A 19769-nucleotide genomic window follows, 5' to 3' on the forward strand; every position below is an offset into this window, starting at 1 on the left:
TTACTTTTTTATCTGCATTGTAATTATCTGGTGACCGAGATGTTACCCAGATTTTTGAAAACAGAATGTTCATGTTAACTAATATTTTTTATTCAGATGTCATTTTGTTGTCAAGCTGTTCATTTGATATCAATGGAGGAATCCACCCTCTTCTCCCTTATTTGGTCCTGAAAGGAGCATGAGTGTGGGGAGTTGTGGTTAGAGTCAGTCAGAGTTTGTTGTGAAATTTGTAAAACAGTTGTCTACTGTACCTGCTTCTGTGTTTTTCTCAAAAGACTACCGGTACACAGCATCAAAAAAGAGGGAGTCAATGCTCTTTGACCATTATAATTTAAATTTATTGGTAATTGTTTCAAAATGAAGTATCAAACAAGATTGAGCTTTAAAGTGAACAGAGTCAAGGATAGCCCATGAATAATACAGGATCAAACCAATCTTGGTAAATAGGATTGCACCATGTCCCAGTATCCCTATTACAATAATATCAAAGATAAACTGCAAATATATTCTCTGTTGTTAAATTAAATCAAAAAACATCTACCAAAGTCAGATATGTCTGGTAAACAAAGGCAACTCCGCAGCGATCATTTAGGCTAGATGGAAAGCTTTGCAGTAAAAGACTTTTCCTGAGTCAAAATGTACATTGTAATTAATGTATTGATTTCATATGGAGTCCCCATATCTAATAGTACATTTTTATCACATCAAGGACACACCAGATAACTCCAAGTATGCTGTAAACATATCTAGAATCTTGCATATCTAGTAGAGCTGTACCCTGATGAATCTTTGGAGGAGGCAGGCAGCATTGGGAATCCGGACAGTGGGTCCTTCTTACAGCGATCCAGAGCTTGTTTGTAGTTGATCTTCTCCTTTGTGATTGGATCTACAATATCTTTGATGTAGGTTGTCTCGGCCTGCAGCTCCCTCATTAATGTGCTGTCAATCATTTTGGACCCAAAGGCATCCGAGATGCTTACTCTGCGGCCAGTGCTGGGATTGACCAGCCCTCCTGTCAAGTGCTGTGCCTCCATGTAGTGAATGCCGGTGTCCTTCGGCATCCAGCCTTTCTGAACAGCCTCTCCCACGGACAAACACTCTCTGGTAACGGGGTCTTCAACACCAGCGAAAGCCTTTTGGGCATTGAGTAGCCTCTGGAGTAGACTGTCCTCGATGAGGCCTCTGGTGGCTGCCTTGTGAACTGTGCATCTCTCTCCGGTGGTGATGTCAATGATGCCGCCTGTTGCTGCCTGAGCCTCCAGAAGCCTTTGGGCAGTGGTGGGATCAATCAGTTTACGCAGGGTGGCGTTGCGTATTGTATAGCAGGTGTCAGTGTTTGTATCAATAACTCCAGCAACTGGGGTGATTTCTTTAGCAGCGGAGAGGCTTTTGGGGGTTGAGTTAACTGTTGTGGTGGTCTTTGGAGTGATTGAGTTAAACTGGAGTTCCTTTTTATTGTCACCGGCGACCAGCAAGGCAAACTCTGAGATGGGAATCTTGCCTTTTTTGTACTGTTGTAGATCATACTCTTTCAGCCGGCCTTCCTTCAGGGCTTCTCTGATTGAGTACTGCTTGCCACTTTTGCGATCCTGCAGCACCGAGGTCTCCCCATCAGGTCCCTGGGAGGTAATCTCTTCCCAGTCACACTCCAGCTCCTGCAGATGAATGTACTGTTTACGATCAATCAGGCCATCCACGTAGGCATCGTAAGGAGACATGTCTTTGCCTGTTTCTGGATCTAAAATTGTGATTTTGGTGGAGACATTGGTCTCTTTGGTCCTTGTCTCTGTCTGGTCCTCTCGCTGGATTTTTAGCAGAAGATCTCGGATCGTGCTGTCTCGAAGATGGATCTTGTCTTTTTCATCCAGGATCTCCCTTTCAAAACGCTGTACGTCAGAGTCCATCCTAACGCTCCTCTGCCGGCTCGACTCGCTTCTCTCACTCAATAGTCGAGTCTGCTGCTTGTAAGACATGCCCATGTCATGTTTCTTGGTCTCGAGTGTCCTGAGCTCCCGCGTGAGGTTGTCCTTCTCCCTGTCAAGGGTATCTCTGTTCAAAACCATGGTATTCTCTTCTCTTGAAGAACTTGACCTGCTGTTCATCAGAAAGTTGATTTTATCATTGGCACGTCTAATTTCATCCTCAAGGTCCTGTCTGGAGAATTTATGCTGTGACACCTGTTCCCTCAAGCGATCCCTTTCACTTTCAACAGCCTGGTCTTTTTCAACACGGACAATCTCTTTATACACTGTCTTTTCAACAGACTTTTCCCTCTGCAGGATCTCAAGCTTTGCAGTGATGTTGCGGATCTCTCTCTGGTGACGCAGGATATCACTGGTTTCTTTGTCCATGTCTGCCCGAACAGTATTTGTCAACCTCTCCAGTTTTGGGTCTCTCTCAACCTTCAGTACTTCCTCAACTATTATACTTTCCTCAACAGGAGGTGGGGCATTTTCCAACTGTGTAATACGGAGTCGGATCTCTCGAAGTTCAGACTCGGCTCCAATCCTCTTTTGGTGCTCATCGCTCTCTCTGAGGAGCCTCTCTTTGTCTTCCACCTTTGTTCTTAGCTGCTGCAGCTCCAGATCTGCCTGACGCCGGGTCATTACTTCTTCATCCAGGCTCCTGCTTAGCCGCTCATGCTCCACTATCTGCCTTGGGTCCTTCTGTAGGCGCAAAACTTCCGTCACAACCACCTTCTCTTGGGGTTTCTGTCTCTCCAACAGAATGTATTTGTTTTGCAGGTCAAACACCATCTCCTCAGTGTTGCGCCGCAGCTGTGCCTCATCCCGCACATCTCTTCTCAAGCGGTCAGCCTCTTTCTCCAACAGTGGATCAGGTTCATACTTGATGACTTCTCTAGTGAGAACTTTGGTTTCTATCTTGGACTTTTCAGCCTTCCATTCATCCCTCTCATTCCTGAGTCGTTTCACCTGGTCCTTGAGGGTGTTGTCAGTGGTGTGTAAATGGTTCACCTGATCATTTAGCCTCTGAATCTCTCTCTCATTTTCAGGGCTCCTCTCCTCCTTAACCACCTCTTGGACAACTTCCTTGTGCTCCACCTTTGGTGGTTGAGAATGAAGAATATTCAGCTCAGATTTGACCTGAGTGAGATCCCTTTCTATATCAGTGCGCAGCTTGTTGGACTCTTGTATGTCTTTCCTTAGTCGCATTATCTCCACCTCTGTATTGGGGTCTATCCGGTAGATCTCATTCACAATTTCCTTCATCTCAATTTTGGGTTTCCAGTCTTGAACCTCTCTATAGCGGCTGTGGAGGCTCATCACCTCTCTGGACAAAGAGTCGTTTTCAACCCTCTCTTCCTCCAGGGTTGTTCGTATCTTCTTAGATTCAGTGATCATGACGGGATCTTGTTCAATCTTCTTTATTTCCTTAGTGATGATCTTAGGCTGGATATTAGGAATAAGTCTTTCAAGCGCATTAATCTGACTCCTTGTTTGGAAGATGTCATCATTGAGGAGCTTCATTGTTTTGTTTTCATCAGAAATTTCCATCTCAATGGTTCGCACTGCTTTCATCATCTCTGGGTCTTTTTCTACTTTCAACACCTCCTTCTTCACCACCCTCTCTTTGATTGGTGGTCGCTTCTGCTGGAGAATACTGACCTCTGTTTTAATCTGAATATGCTCCCCGTCTCGCACTCGAATTTCATCTCTCATCCTGGCTATTTCATCTCTCAGCTTGCTGGCCTCTACGTCCAGCTGAGGATCTTTCTCAAACTCTGTCACCTCTTTTGTCACCAGTTTGGGTTGGGTGTTCTTGAGGGTATCTTCCAGGATGGTGATTTTTTGGTTTAGCACCTCAACATCAGTATGGGTGGTTCTACATCTCAGGGACTCTTCATGCAGTGTTCTCTGCAGATCGGTCAAATCACTTTCCAGTTTTGGGTCGCGGTAATATTGCAGCACCTCTCTTTCCTCAATGCGTTCCACTCCTCTGCGACTCTTCAGTGATATCATCCTGTCTTTATAGTTTCTCAGCTCTGTCTCAGCATGAGTCTTCCTTTCCTTCTCTTCTTCCAGCTCTTTAAACAAACCGTCCAACTCAAAGGCACTCCTCTGCTGGCTTTCAAGATGCACTTGTTCCTGTGCCACCACTTGAATTTTATCCTCATTCTGCAAGAGAAGGACGTAAATGAATGAGATTTGTTCGGTGATGTAGTTTGGTTTTAACTAGTACCGGAACCCATGAAAGATACAAAAACATTAGCACAATTCAGGGAATTCATTCATGCCCCATTCTCTTACTTGTAAAAGTAGATTCTTAGCCAAGCCCATCTGTTTTTGGGCCTGGGTGTTTTCAGCTGTTGCTTTAGCATAACGGTTCATCAAATCCTTTTCCTGCAACAACATAGAGTGTAAGCAATCCGTCAGCCACTTATACCAATCAAACGTCAAGTGTTTAAAATATGATACAAATCTATAAAGTTGGAATCTTACCTCTTTCTGAACAGCATCAGCCAGTGTGGGCATTTGGGGTTTCTTTGGAATACTGGCACCAGCATCCTCAAGTGTACTGTTGTATTTATCGACGTTGGTATCGTACTCCTGTAAAGAAATGTGAAGAATTAGGCCCGTCTTCATGCCTCATTTATTTGAAACACAATTGTATCTCTCTGAGGGTGACATTAAGGATTCTTTGTTTTCTGAAAACCCTCCTCTCTTTTATAGAATACATTTACTGCATTTGATTCTTACATTGAGAAGATTCTGCAGGTCCAGAGACAGGTCAGCCACCCTGTCCATGTCATCTCCCTTCCTCTTCAGGTCATCCATTACCCTCTGCAGTGACAATTTAACATTAGTTTATTACTATGAGCAAATTAGATTGAGTACCATGCACTTCATTCTGTATAGTCAGGAGACGCTCTCACCTCTTGGGAGCTCTGCTTAGCAGCGATCTGGGACAGATCGTCATTGTAGCTTATCTGGTTTGTCGGCTGGTTGTTCAGGAAGGAGTTGAGGGATTTGGATGTGCTCTGGAACTCCTGATTCTTGGGCCCAGCTTCCTGTAAGATGTTTTCTCTGAAAGGATTGAACAAGACGATTATCATCATGATGATTTTAAAATGGTAATGACTAGTGGTTTAGCTCAGGTTTATTCTGGGCCTATTTATATCTGATGAATCATCTATCTAATTTAACCATCACTTTACAAAACCCAAATCATATCTGCTATCTTTATGTGCTGTTAGTATGTCATTTGAATAATAATCACAAGTGCCAATTTCTGGCAAATTGGGCTCTAATATAATTACTTTATTTGCAGCATTACTTGACTTTTAAACAAACATTAAAATCATCTCAAATATATTTGAGTGCAGGTACAGTCCTTTCAGTGATACACGTGGAAGCAAAACCCACTGTACTCTGACTTTCAACATAAACTGAGGTGACTGGACTCAGTTGTTTGCAGATTCCCACCTCTCCTTCAGCTGGTTGGCAGCGTTTGCGTAGCGGGTCTGCAGCTGCTTGACTTCCCTTCTCTGGCGCTGGATGTCAGGGCAGTACTCCTGGTAGCCCTGCTGCATAGAGCTGCACAGCTGCTCCGTGGTCTCCAGATCCTGACTCAGCTTCTTCATGTCGTCCTGAGCTGCTGCCACAGACTTACGATGGTACTGAATACAACACAGGAGATGTAGACGCGCAATTTAAAATATATCAACTCTAAACTGAATCTATGCCTAAGAGAATCACTTCTTTTGGGGCAATTGAAAGAAATGTTAAATTGAAGACTTCCTAACCTGGATGTTGTCAGCATGGGCTTGAATTGCATTTGGCCCATCAGGAATTGATCTGTCTTCACTCAGGTTCTTCTCAAACCCAGACACAAGACCATCCACCTTATTGATCTGTCTTTCCAGGTTGAGAGATGCACTTGCTCTGAAAAAGAGGGATAAATGTTGAAGTAAGTGCACTGACATTTTTATTTTAAGAGCAGTGTTTGGCAGACCTACACCTATAATGCTTTCTATATGTAACTTATCACAATATTTGTGGTATTTTCAATTGAGACAAACCCCTCCACCATTCAAATGCATGTATGCAACTTCCCAAACAGAATATCTGTTTACTTCTTGCTGTAGAGGTCAGCGAGTGCAGCGATGCTGTCATGCTTGTTGTTGGCAGCAGTCAGTTTGAGCGGCAGTCCAGAGGAGGTGCCGGCGGGGTCTTTGGACAGCAGAGGCTGCAGGTCGGCCTGTGCCGCCAGCTTCTGCTGCTCCAGAGACTTCAGGGCCAGGGCAGCTTGCTGTGAGGAACAAAGGTAGAGTCTTTAGATATGATGTAATTAGGCATGATATGATACAATGTGATAAATGATACTTTATGAATTCCTAAAGGGGGAAACTGAATGCATCCTGCACATACGGAAGGCAATGGGCAAGATAAATCAAGTCCGTCATTAAAAGAGCTCCTCAGTTCACCAACAATATAATACTTTGGATCAACACTTCTGATCTTCCTCCCTGTTTTCCCTCCGTGATCACCTCTAGCGAGTCAGGGGTAAAATCAATAATGGATCCCTCCTTCTTTATCAGGTTATTGAACTTGTTTCTGTGCTCTGAGTTCAAACTCCACCCCAACAGGCGGCAGCAGAAAGTAAAACACTTTGATGACACACACGCAGGACCTGGTTACCTCAAAGTGCCGGGGCTTCCCGACGAAAAACAGCCTGGACTGGGCATTTTTTTTAAATGGCCCACATGTTCACTTTCCAGAAACCAGATATTATTCATACTGGGCTTTATCAAATCATCCGAAAAAATCTAAAATTTTACTCAGAAATGTTTCCAAAATGTCATCAACTCCAATCAGTAATTTCCCAGACAGCGATGTGCTCATACCAATATCCTGAGGGAGCGACTAGATATTCAGCATTATATGATTGCATACAGGTAAAAACAAACAGTGACATCATGATGGCTCAACATAACCCTCTTGATAATATATAAATGATACAGGGTCATTTTATCTATAGTAGCAGTACTGTTTGTCACACAATTGTAGGTGAGTGTGTGTTTTGAATGTTTGTGTTGTGTCTTAAATTTCAAATTGCAAAATGTCATAACCTTGTCTGGTCTGATGAAGCAGTTTAAAATTCCTAGTACTCATTGAGCGTAAACACTATAACCAGTGAATTATGATCAACTTGAAAATCAGGCCGTTTGGTGGAGGCTGTTCAAACTTAAATTTAATTTGTAATCCTACACACATTCAGGAACTGCCAGAGATAACTCTAATAGTTTAATAGGTCTGGTTGAAGTGTCAGTGCTGAGTTTATTCCTCTCACCTCCTGCTCCCTCAGCCTTTTGGCCAGATCTCCAGCTGGGTCGCTGCGGTTCAGAGGGGCTCGCAGGCGGCTCAGCATGCTCTCCTCAGCGCTGATCAGGTCATTGTCCAGCCTGTCCAGCTGTTGGGCCAGAGCTGCTGCTTTGGGGTCCATTGGAGCTGAAGACACTGGGGCTGAATGAAGGAATGGGGAAGTTGAATCATTGACTGGTCTTATTCTGGCTATAAAACGAAACCTGTCCAACTGATGGTGAATGATTTGTATGGTTTGAAAAACGGAAATCAATGATTCAATACAACTAAAATATTTGAAGGTGTAATGTTTAGAAAGTGACCTGATTGCAGGGACCTGGAGACATCCGATTTGTGATTCTTCAGCGACGCAGCCAGAGCAGCTCTTCTCTTCTTGATGTCTCCCAGTTCACCACCCAAGCTGATGACAGAGAGAGACAGAGGTAGAAACAGGAACTTATTAATAATAATAACATTATTTATTGTGTCATTATTTGGCAAAAAATCCAGTGGTGCGTTATTTACAGGTCCACTTTGTTGATCGCATCTGGGTCAGGAGGTGGGATCTGGAAGCAGACTCCTGGGAAAGTTTTAGTCGCCCCATCAGTAGTGATGAGGTTCCAGTTATCGTCTGAGTTTGTTTTCAGGGTGAGCTTCTCTCCTCTGGCCAGAGAATCCTGGATCATGATAATAACAATAAATAAAGCACATGTCAGACAGTTTAGACGAAACTGCAGCATGTTTTTTCTGTGAGTCTGACAAAGCTACAAAGCTCCACCTTGTCTGTCTCCCAGTCACACAGAGACTCCACTGTGATGGGTCTGTTGGGGGTGATGCGTCGTAGCTTCAGAGGAGCGATGGTGGTGCTGCGTCTCCTCAGGTCGGCCAGCAGCTGCTCAGAGTTCTGCACAGCCTTCTCCTCGCCCTGGTCGGAAACAGACAGAAAAGCATCCGTCAGGCACACGCATCTCATGGTCGTCAAAAATCATCATCTCAAATGTTTTCCCTAATCAATTGTTTCTCCACAAGAGGTCAGACATTCAGTTTCCAAAAGCAATATTCTACATAAGGAATATATACTTTGTTTCCCCTGGTTTTCAAAACAAAATACCTCATATTATTGTAATTCATAGCTCAGGTGAAGTTAATTTAAACTTTTTTATTTTGGCACAGAAAAGGGAAAATACATATGACCCTATATGTGAAAAAATGTAAAAAAAATAAATAAAACAATAATAATATTATAGTACCTTACAAGGTAGTAATACTACATAAAGAGACCCACATTCAAACCCTTCAGTGTATTTATCAAAACTTCAATCTGTATTTCATAACTTGTACTTGTACAGCATTTCTTTTTTTTCTCCTCCCTCCATTGTTCAATCTTTAAACCAAGTGGGTTGTCAGGACTTTAGTGGTTCTACCTCGAGCTGCAGCAGCGTCTCCGAGTTGCCCTTCTTGCTGACGGTCTTTGGGTCCAGGCTGTTGTTGAGTTTGGTCAGTGTATCTGACAGTTGCTCCGTGTCCAGTTGGTACTGGAAAATAGCACAAAAATATTTTTGCTGTCAAACCCAAAAAGACATAACCTGCTTTTGGTCTCGACACATACTTATCAAATTTGTTATGTACTGAGTTTCATATTTACCTTTTTGAAATCCTCCACGTTGTCCAGATGTGTCTCTTGACAAATACAGAGATTGAGGAATTTCTGCCACTCGTTTCGCACATTATCTTTCTGAGTCTGGAAATGATGATGTTTACAGTTAAAATCAACCTGGATTTAAATAACATTCAAAAAACCACCCTCAAATATGAAAGGTTAATGAAAAGTCTTGGTTAAATGCACTCATAAAAACTTGAAATTGCTTGGCTTACTGTTATTTTTAAATAAAGTGAAGAAAGAATATGTAATGGCTTTGTAAACTTACTAAAGTTTTGCTTTAACTATTTTATTACGTTACCCACAATACTTAATTGCATTCAGCCGAGTTAAAAAGAGGGTGTACAAGGCAATTCTGGGCAATTCTGAAGTTTTTTTTATAAAGACTGGGGTCTACTGATCATTTCTGCAGGGCTTTGTGTCCACATGCTAAACCACCTTTCTTGTGGTATCTTAAATGTGAGTCTTTCAGTTTATATAGTCTAGAAAATGTGGTTCTGCAGTATTAACACATTTGAGCGGTAGTGGCTCAAGTCTAGCAGGGTGTACACCAGTCAGAAGGTCGGTAGTTAGATCCCTGGCTGCCAAAGTGTCCTCAAGCAAGACTCTGTACCCTATATATTGCCACTGGTGGCTGTGCTGGCAGTGTGTGTGTTTATGAATGATGGGAATGACATGTACCTGTATGGTGGCACTGGCCGGGTGCTTCAGTTCCACCAGTCTGTCGCCTTCATCTTGGACTTTGTTCACCTCGCCCTCGTGGGACAGCAGGTTGTTGTTCTTGAAGTTCTGATTGAGATCAAATCAAAGTGCCGTTATTTTTTACAGCGTATTTTCTCATCCCAGTATTGAACAGCTTTATTACACATATTATGTATTGTATCATTAAGACAGGCAAAACCATTTCATTATTCAGATTTCATTCTTTCACTGCGCAGTCTGTCCTGACCTCGTACTGCCGGCGGACATCAGGTGGGTCCACCATGCGGTCGCTCCAGTCCTGCTTCTTGATCTTATCCTGCTCTTCTGCCAGGAAGGCCAGCTCCTTGTTGCAGCCCTGCATGTATTCGTACAGGCTGTTCAGGTAGTGGTGACGCCACTTGGAGTTGTCCTGGAAAAAGAAAAAAAAAATACATTGGGTGAAGCCTGAAGATTTTAAAAGTCAAAATTAAACTTTGAATGAGGGAGCATTTAGCTTTTTGTAATTCACTAATGTTATATAAGGTCTAACAAATCAAATTAAACATAGGGAGAAGATAGAGAATAACTTAAAACTGTAGTATTTTTTATATTATCCTGATAAAGATAATAAATTGAATTAAAATAAATAGTCAGAGTAGATATCGTCTTTTTTTTGTGATTGTAAAGAAAAAGCAACATTTCTCATATCGTCTGATAGATGTTGATATAAAAGGAAAAATGTCTTATTCATGGGACTGAATAATTTGAATAATGATTTATATGTTCATAAAACGTTTTCTCTTTTCTTTGTTGTAAGTATTTTAATCTATGTGGTGTTGAAATGTAATCATCGGGACCCTGAGGGTTAATATTAAATTTCCATCATTCATTCATTCATTAATAAATGATTTTATAAAATGTTGAACTCACCAGCATGTTGTTGTATTGTTTCTTCAAAATCAAGTAGTTCTCCTACAATACGAGAGAAGAGCATGTGTTACAGGCTGCTGCAAACCGTTTCTCAAAGAGAGTAAAGAAGTTCTTTATTGAAGGTTTCGTGGAAACGCCTCGGCTCACCTTGTTGCCAGCGGAGCTGACGTTGAGCTGGGAGCTGTACGCCTCGATCTCTTTGTGCAGGATGTTGTGAGAGGCAATCTGCTTCTCCAGGTCGGCCATCGTGGGGCCGTAGTCCTCCACTTTCAGCTGTTTCTGTGAGCATAGAGAATCAACACATGAACTTTGCTGATGGTATGAAAGAGGCCGGTCTGACAGGAGGAGGCCGACTGTGTTAATAAAAGGAGAGTGAGACCTACTTCCTTCTTGCTGAAAACAGGCCCCCAGTCAATTCTGGGCATCAGCGACACATCATCAATCTGTTCATAGATGTCTCGGTAGAAGGCGCAGTCCTTCAGCCAGCGGTCATGGAGGTGGATGACACTGGAGTCGCCAGAGAAACAACGATCACTGGTTAATATTCATGGTGACCCACAGTGTTCAATCATAGTGGGACTAATAAAGGATTCTATTATTTGATCCTCAGTAGAGTCTCTATAGGCTCTGTGCTGTGGTGAATACTCACTCGCTCTCTATCTCTCTGGTTTGCGGGTGTTTGAGCTTCTTGGCCTTGTCCACGTCCAGGAACAGGTCCTTCAGCAGCCCCTCGGCCTCGCCCAGTTTGTCTGAGATCTCAGTCTGATGCTGAAAGGGCAGCTCTTTCTTCTCATTCTCTGCGTCCTGGTGGAGGAAGACGATGGACACAGGGATATTTTAAAAAGGGCAGCCAATAAAAATGATGGTATCATTAGCTGGTGTGTGTGTCATCCTCACCACAGCCAGCATCTCCTCTGACCGGAGGATGTCTTTCTCCACCTGGTCGGCATTCTTTTGCATCTGGGCGACCAACAAGGCCAGGTTACTAGCCTGGGCCCTGGGAGGGTGAGGAGAAGGGGAGGGGTCTCAGATTAAACCACTGAAAGCACTGGTCAGACTGAGCATCATAGAACTGATTCTCTGCTCCTCTCTCATGTTCCACATACAGTCCAAGATCATGTGGATGTGCCAGGAATTTCCTATCTGCATTTTTGTTTGACAGATTCGTTCAATCAAATGTACCAATGATTTAAATACCTGACGATGATTTAAATTCTGCCTCCTAAACTTAAATTAACTTTAGGACAACGCACAAACTTTGATTATCAGGAAAAACAAATCTTAAAAAACACAAAGATAAGAAGAACATCCTCAGCTGTTTGGTGTTTTTTGTGGAAAGAAGACCAAACCAAACAAATGGAGTGAAGGGAAACGTTAAATACAAAGAAGAAAGATTTTTTTTAACTCGTTCATCCTCGGATTTTTGTCTGTTGACCGAGACAAACTACTCGAGGGCCGCTGGTGTGCCACAGGGTCGGTATGAGGATATGCTGTTTCACGGTCGGGGCCACACCCAGCGCGTTCCTCAAATACTAAGAGTTCCACTGATTCCACTGAGACTGTCACGTCCTCTGTCTCTGAGATAATGAGTTTGGATAAATGATGAATGAGGGATCAATTGTAATTATTGTAAATTATTTCCAAACTCATGAGAAGGTGTGTTTAAAGAAGGGAGGTTAATTAGGGAACTTTAGAGACTATTGACTGTGGTCATGTTTGTGGTAAAATTGCACAAACATGACCAGTGAATAAGGTTTGATTATGATTTGTAGCCCCTGTCTGTTTTTTTAGCATTTTTAAAAGTGCTATACAAATGAAATGCATTATTATTATTATAATTACCATTAAGATTTTCTTCAACATCTGCATAACAGTGTCCTTTTTAAGAGGAAACTCACAGTTTGAATTTCTTAGTGAATTTAGATGGTTTGCGTTATAAAGGACTAAGGAATAATTACTGGTGTCTCTGTTGTACATATATATATATTTTGAAATATAAGTTGCGAATTAGTCAGTATTTATATTTTGAGAAGCACCCTGATAAAATGCATAATTTACTGCATTTAATCAGTTTCACACCAGTTGGTGAGAGGAAGTGTTTTAGCCGGTGCATCATAAATCACTGAGTATACGACATGTTGAGCTCCTCTTTTTTCTCTGAGAGATTTAACAACAGGGCTGATGAGTTCAACCTCAACAGATGTCATTCTTACATTTAAACCTCTGGAGAAGAAAAAAAATCTCGGATGTGTGACACTGAGCCAAAGAATGTCCAGCACCTCGCTCGCTGATTGACCCACATACCGAAGTCACCTCAGAGTACAAATGTGTCTCGCTGGGGAGAAAACAAGCATATGTTGTATAATGCAGGGTTACAAGGAGCTGACAGCCCATTTCACATAGCTCTTAAATGATGGAGCGACGGGGCAGGAATGTGGAAACGTGTGTCACCTCCTCCTGCACTGACTCACTGAGGTGTGAGCTGATCTGGTTCTTCGGGCGCTCTGACAATGGCCTCCCTATTCCTGCTCACTCAGCAGGAGAGACAGGTATACACACACACGCACACGCACCCATACACACACACATACGCGCAAAATTTGAGTTTCCTATCTCAGACGAAGAAACACGACGGTCACTTATGAACAGAAACAGTTGTACATTTGCTCTGATACTGTGTTTATTAGTGAGTGAGTGACATGTTGGAGGTGAGGAGTCATCACTCACTGTCATTGGAAGAAAGATAAAAGCCAAGGGTCCTTCGCAAGGGTCTGCAGAGCATGACTTCAAAAACAACGATGATGTGATCTACATGCTTTTACCTCCATACCTCTGGTGACTTTTTTTTTACTGTGTGTGCTCAATAGTTCAAATAATATCATATGTTCATATAGCTTAGTTATTTAATTCTTTATATTCGTTAATGTCTGATATTGAATATTTCGTGATGTGTGTGTGTGTGTGTGTGAAAGCGGGTGAACTGCTCAACCCCCATTGATGACCAGGATCCCAGGACCGTTGCTTTCTACCCCTGACAAAGTGTGATTGGTTGATAAGTTAGACGTGTACATCCCAATGTTATCAATAAAACAAACTAAATAATCTTAATCTTTTCACATGCTGTTTTGCTCGAGGCAACAACTGTGACTAGTGGTTGACTAACTGTCATTCTCCTGTTTGCTGAAGACATGAATGAAAGATTTCTGTTCATCCTGTCAAACGAGCATAACTTCCTTTCCCGCGAGCTCGAAAAAGTTGAATGACAGGTCCCACCCTCACCTCGCTGTGGCTGTGTGTGTGTGTGCATCAGACAGAGGCTTTTTGTAAGAGTGTTTGTTTCCCCTGATTAAAGCACTACTGACTCGTGTTGTGTGTGTGTGGGGGGGGGGGCTCACTCTGTGTGCTCACTCTGACGGCTGCTGCTGGTGTCATTCTAACAACTGTGATCCTTTGTGTCAACAGTGCAGCATCTCTGTCGTCTTTTGTGTTTAGTGAGCTGAACGCAAACTTTCAAAGGCGCTCTGATCAAAATATCTTCACCGATATACTGTGTGGTATAAGGACCTAAGTGTTTTTGTTGAATTTATGTCTGACCATGGCAGGACAGCCAAACAGCTGTGACTGATCCAACGACAAAGCAGGATAACTGGCTAACCCACATATTTCAGAAGGGCTTGTCATCTTCTTTTTTTTTTTTTGTGGTTAGTTAGTTGGAAGATGAGATAACGAGCACCGCGAAACACTCCCTGACAGAGTATCACCCGTTTGTCTTATGACAGTTATGTTTAATTGTGGGGTTAGATAAGGTTTGGCAAAACTCTCCTCCCGTGTCAGTGAGTGTGATGACACGTGCGTTCGTATCCTGGTGTTTTTCAGTCTTTTCCTGATTTTGATCATATTCTCAATATGATGTTTACATGGAAACATGAGAAATGTGGTTATTCACATGATCAAGACAGTTTCCAGGCTCGTGACCGTGTTACTGCAGGTGTGTCTCCAGTTCTCACCATCTCAGCCACTGTCACGAACAAGAGGAAGAAATTTGACCTCTGGAGTGTACTTCACTCTTCCTCTCTCGGTCATGGACTCAGTGTCATTATTAAATTACTGTGCGACCCGCAACATGATTCTACATGGGCAGAACCAGATGAGATCCTCACTCACACACACACACACACACACACACACACACACACACACACACACACACACACACACACACACACACACACACACAAACACACAAACACACACACACACACACACACACACACACACACACACACACACACACACACACACCACTCTGTTGACTCCCTGGTGTCATTCCCCTGGAAAGCGACACTGGGTGCGTCTTTAACGTCAAACCAGCAGAGCAAAGTATGAATTTATTTTCATGTCACGACCTCAAATTAAAGTTGAAAGAATAAAGTAGACTAACTTATTGCTCAAATTTTTGAAAACTTTGTTGATAATGATTTTGATAACTAATATTTATTCTTGAAGCCAAATGTTAAATGTCATATGTCAGTTTTTGACTGTTGGTGGACAAATCAAGAAACTTAAAATCATCTCTTAGGACTCTTGGAAAACTTTTACTGGAAAAAAAAGTATTGATTATTTAAAAAAGGAATTCATTGAGATAAATGACACTTTTACACTTTTGATGTGACAAGTGATTTCTGAACAGCCACATGAACTGCAGCACCATGTCCTGTGTCACACCATAAAAAGAACAGTTCTAGACCAACGCCCACGTGAGAGAAAGAAACCAGCTGAGCAGTACGGACGGCCCAGCCCTCATCACACCTCGGCAGACAACCCGACCAGGGCAGGTGAAACCAGCTGCCTATGGAGCCACACCAGTGTCCACAAAGGACAGAGAAGAAGAAACTATAACTCAGTTTCAGCTCAGTTGAAAGCCACATCAGTATGTCCGAGAAATCACATGAGTACAAGAGTGTCGTGAGCACACTGCTGTCCCCTCAGTACGATCAGAGTAATATGGCTCTGGAGATTTCTTGACACATACAGGCAGTTGCAATGCTTTAAGCTACATTTCGTTTTCAAAACGTTGGACATCAGGTTACGCTTTTTTCCTTTTCAATCTCGATAATAGGTCGAGTTTCTGGATAAAGACCAAATGCCTGGCCACGCTAATCTTCTGATATTCAAATCAACCTACAGGCACACACATGGTTCTGAGAGGATGCTATTTTTTTCCTCATTCAAATCGGATCAGCAACAAGCCTGATCTGGTTGGCTTCTAAAGTCACTCTAACTCATAAACACAGTTCCCTAGTTCCCCCTGTTGTCCTGATGCATACTGTCCCACCTCATGTTTTCAAAGTAAACCTGACCTCGGGCCTCTGTTCGCGGGCTGGCTAACAACTCAAAAAGCTTTCCCCTTCCCTGATCTTTAACCCTAACACAACCTACAAATCAGTGCAGGGTTTCCCATCTGCACTTCAGACTTTATTTCTCAACCCTGCCATAAAATAAAGGAGGGCTTCCACAGCACTGGAGAGAAAGAGGACAAAGGCATGCACAGGAAACATGACACAGTTGTCAGGCTGGGGGAAAAAACACTCACTTGGTCTTGCCCGAGAGCTTGAGGGTCCCTTCCTTACTCTCCTTTTTCTTCAACATCCTGGAGGTCGTGGGGGGGGGTCAAGCCGAGATCCCACAGAAATCTTTCTATCTCTTACTCCTTCTGTGTCTTCCTCACTCTGCGGCTGCCACTCTGTCTCTCCTCTCCCTCTGGTTCCTTTCAAACACACTCGGTCGTACACACAGTCACGTCATCACAGTGTTAAGGGCTGGCTGCTCCTCCCAGACAGGTGCGCAGGTGTGTCACCGCCCAGACATCCACCTTGCAGGGGGGGTGGGGGAAGACCGGACCGACTTGTTTGCCGCACTCTTCCTTTCTTCCACCTTTTGCCCTGCCCTTCCTGTTCATCGGGGCCCTGACACACTCGCAGATCTCAGAGCAGCAGTGGCCCGTCCACAGATGCATCCTTCATGGGGTTGGAAGAACACTAAAATTCCTACAGAGTGAAACAAGGAGTGACTTCACACCTGGATAATGTGTGCAGTGAACGTGTAGCGGAATTTTAGTAGTAGTAATAACAGACACACTAACACACACACACACACACATTCTTGCCTTCATTACTTCAGAGAACTTCACATTGACTTACTTTGATTTCCGGGAGACTAACTCTAAATGTAAACATAGTTACCAATTGCCTAATCCTAACATAGCCTTAACCTACACCTAGACCTGAACCGAACCTAAACCTATCCTAAATCTAACTCTAACCCTACAACTAACCCTAACCAAAGCTAGCCTAGAGTTTCCCCCTACCAATCGTGACCCCACTTTTGTGAGATCACAGGGACATTGACCTTTGGCTACAGAATTCCAACTGGTTCATCTCTGAGTCCAACTGAACGTCACCACCACATTTCCTCCTGGCGCTCCTGAGATGTTAAATTCATGAGCTTTGACCTTAAGGTTCATTGACCTTAACCTATGACCTCTAAAATGTAATGAGTTCACCCTGAACGATTGGGGTAAATTGGAGGAGATTCCCTCCAATCGCATTCTAAAAAAGGGAAGATAAACTGACAATGTGAAGCCTCCAGCCACAGCTGGCAGAGGCTAAACTCCTTGCCAAATATACCATTATAACTATTTACAAAAAATTCCTTTATTCTTGTCAAGTTTCCCAACATCTTGTTGAAAATCTCATTTAAGTATCATTTTAAAATGTGCCAGTGACTGGATTCAAAACCATCCTCTTCCCTTCTTCTCTTTATTATTCATGACTCTAAACTCTAAGGCTGATTGTATGAATATTGAGCTTTTCACCTGCTCTGTTACCTGTGATAACCCTCAGCAAGGGCTCGGTTCGACTTGATGCTACAAACACGCACACAGTGTATACAGTCAACAATGGAGAGAAGACTGTTACATAATGCTGCCATATAGAGGCACATGTCACAATAGTCACTAGGCAGATGAAGAGAAGGGAGATAGAGACTATTTGCAAAGTCCGGTGCGTACCTTCTGCCGACATGCCAGTCATTCAGGATCAGGGCGTCACTGTGCAGCGTATCAACAAAAGGGAATCATGGTGAGGAATGCAGTTGGGCAGCTTTCTTTGCAGCAGAGTGGGGAACATACATTTTTGATGTGTCCAGTCACACAGTCTCTCTCTCTCTGGGTGCGTCCACCTGTCTGGAAAAACAGATACTCTTCATTTTTGGTGACCTCAAATTTCAAACCTCGATTAAACTCAACACGTCATTGTGGTCAAGTAGATGGTTAATGGTATATAACCAGTTTTAATTGTTAGAAATAAAACCAAGATTGAGTGGTGCGTTGGTCTAAACACGAATGTTGTACACAAAGACAATGCTAATGTTTACCATAGCTATGTTTACCACGTGTTTATCATAGCTATGTTCACCATAATGGTGTCCTTCAAAAGATGTAACAGTATACCTGCCTCACAAAGATGGCCTCCTTCGTGGGCCGGGTAAACTGCGACGGATTAGTCGAAATAAGGCGGTCTGGACTCCGTCACCAGATCGTATAAACCCTTAGTTGGTCGGTTGACTTGGAGCTTGATACCGAAGCATTGGACGTCTCGTTACTTGTCTGTGCTGTTACCTACTGGGATGCACCTGTTGCTGCCTTTGTTCCTCTGGGATGGAAGCAAGCATTTGTCGGCCGCATTTGAATGAGCCTTTCAAAAACGACAGCCCAGTATTTTTCGGTAACGCACCTTGACGTTAGTTGTCACCCGCCAATAACCTGAACACCGCTGTGTTATGGGATTGTACTTCAAATGCAGCCTTCGAAGGATGCAGCCCCTGAATGGAGACACAGCTCATGCCAATCATCTTAGTTTAGTCTATTAACACTTGCCACTCAGATGTTAACACGAGTCACAATTGAAATTGATGAGCATCATTGGTAGGTGACATTCAAATTTTGACCAAATTATAATGATAAACGAACAGAGAATCACCAAAGCTATTACCATTCATCCTCAGGGGACAATGATTGTGAGCTCAGAATGTGAGGACAATGCCTCCAATAGTTGCTGTTTCAGATTGGATCGTAATGTTGAATCAACAAACTATCATTGCTATCCCCAGAGAAAGCTCTTTAACACTTAGGAACTTTAAAAGTGATAAACACCACTAGAGAAGGTGGCAACTTCGGATGTCAGAGTTGCTTTAAGATGTCAGGTCAGAGGTATCTCTGGGGATAAATCTAAATGAACTAAATGAATCAGAAACATCCTTAAGTTACTAGTAGGTCGCAGGGCAACATAAACATGGCAAGAATTTATTTGTGTGGCACAAAGAAAACACGGTAAGGGTGTGTCAGTCTTATTCCTTAACTACACACAGCAGACAAACACAGCATGGTTGTCTGGTTTACAGAGTAAATCTGACAAAGCTTTGTTACCTGAATTGCACCTTGGACCTTTTCATGTCTCCCTTGCGCTGAACAGGGGGAATCTGAGTGATGTCAACAATTAAATATATTTCTTTCTATCAGTGAAATGAACCAGCAACATTGAGACAATTTAGAAATATTAAAATGTTGTATCACATATCAAGTTTCTCCCTGCAGATAAGCATTTAAATCCACTTCATCACGTCACAAATATCTTAAGTTCGTCCAGGCACACGATCTGTGTGTGTGTGTGTGTGTGTGGATAGTGGTAACATGATGTAAATGATAAGGTAGGGATTCAAAGTCCTTATAGAGTCCTTGGTGTGTGTGTGTGTGTGTGTGTGTGTGTGTGTGTGTGTGTCAAGTGCGGCTTAATTAGATGTTTTTGTAAATTTAAATGTTTTGTGTAGAAAAAAGCTATTTTCTTTTCAGGTTGTGTTTCAGTGACAAACACACCTATGTTATTATTCATTCTTACATGAAATGAATATACGTAAATTGAACTTATCACATTCACACCCTTCGATGGCATCCTACGCACTCCTGGTGACAACCACACCCAAAACAAGTCACACACACAAACACACCTTTACACTTTTCCTTCGTTCAGACGTTCCCCTTTTTCTTATAAAACTATTTGAGGTTTGATTTTACATTTGATTCTAACAAAATCAAAGATGAATATTATAAATCTTCATAT

General features: G+C 42.6%; 1 protein-coding gene across 1 annotated transcript; it reads right to left on the minus strand.

Annotated features, from left to right (window-relative positions):
- Nucleotides 1–316: 316 nt before the first annotated feature.
- Nucleotides 317–16409, minus strand: evpla (envoplakin a). The gene is made up of 22 exons (XM_053417929.1): nucleotides 16187–16409; nucleotides 11491–11590; nucleotides 11243–11397; nucleotides 10977–11100; nucleotides 10741–10872; nucleotides 10594–10635; nucleotides 9932–10093; nucleotides 9664–9771; nucleotides 8968–9063; nucleotides 8747–8857; nucleotides 8101–8247; nucleotides 7848–7999; nucleotides 7646–7743; nucleotides 7312–7484; nucleotides 6095–6270; nucleotides 5765–5903; nucleotides 5445–5638; nucleotides 4895–5045; nucleotides 4719–4802; nucleotides 4461–4568; nucleotides 4269–4361; nucleotides 317–4136 (listed from the first exon to the last, which is right to left on the minus strand). The coding sequence occupies exons 1-22, from the start codon at nucleotides 16240–16242 to the stop codon at nucleotides 747–749; spliced, it is 5991 nt and encodes a 1996-aa protein (XP_053273904.1). The 5' UTR covers nucleotides 16243–16409; the 3' UTR covers nucleotides 317–746.
- Between the last annotated feature and the right edge of the window lie 3360 nt (nucleotides 16410–19769).

Source organism: Pleuronectes platessa, chromosome 3 (genome assembly GCF_947347685.1).
Source record: "Pleuronectes platessa chromosome 3, fPlePla1.1, whole genome shotgun sequence".
Lineage (NCBI taxonomy): Eukaryota > Metazoa > Chordata > Actinopteri > Pleuronectiformes > Pleuronectidae > Pleuronectes > Pleuronectes platessa.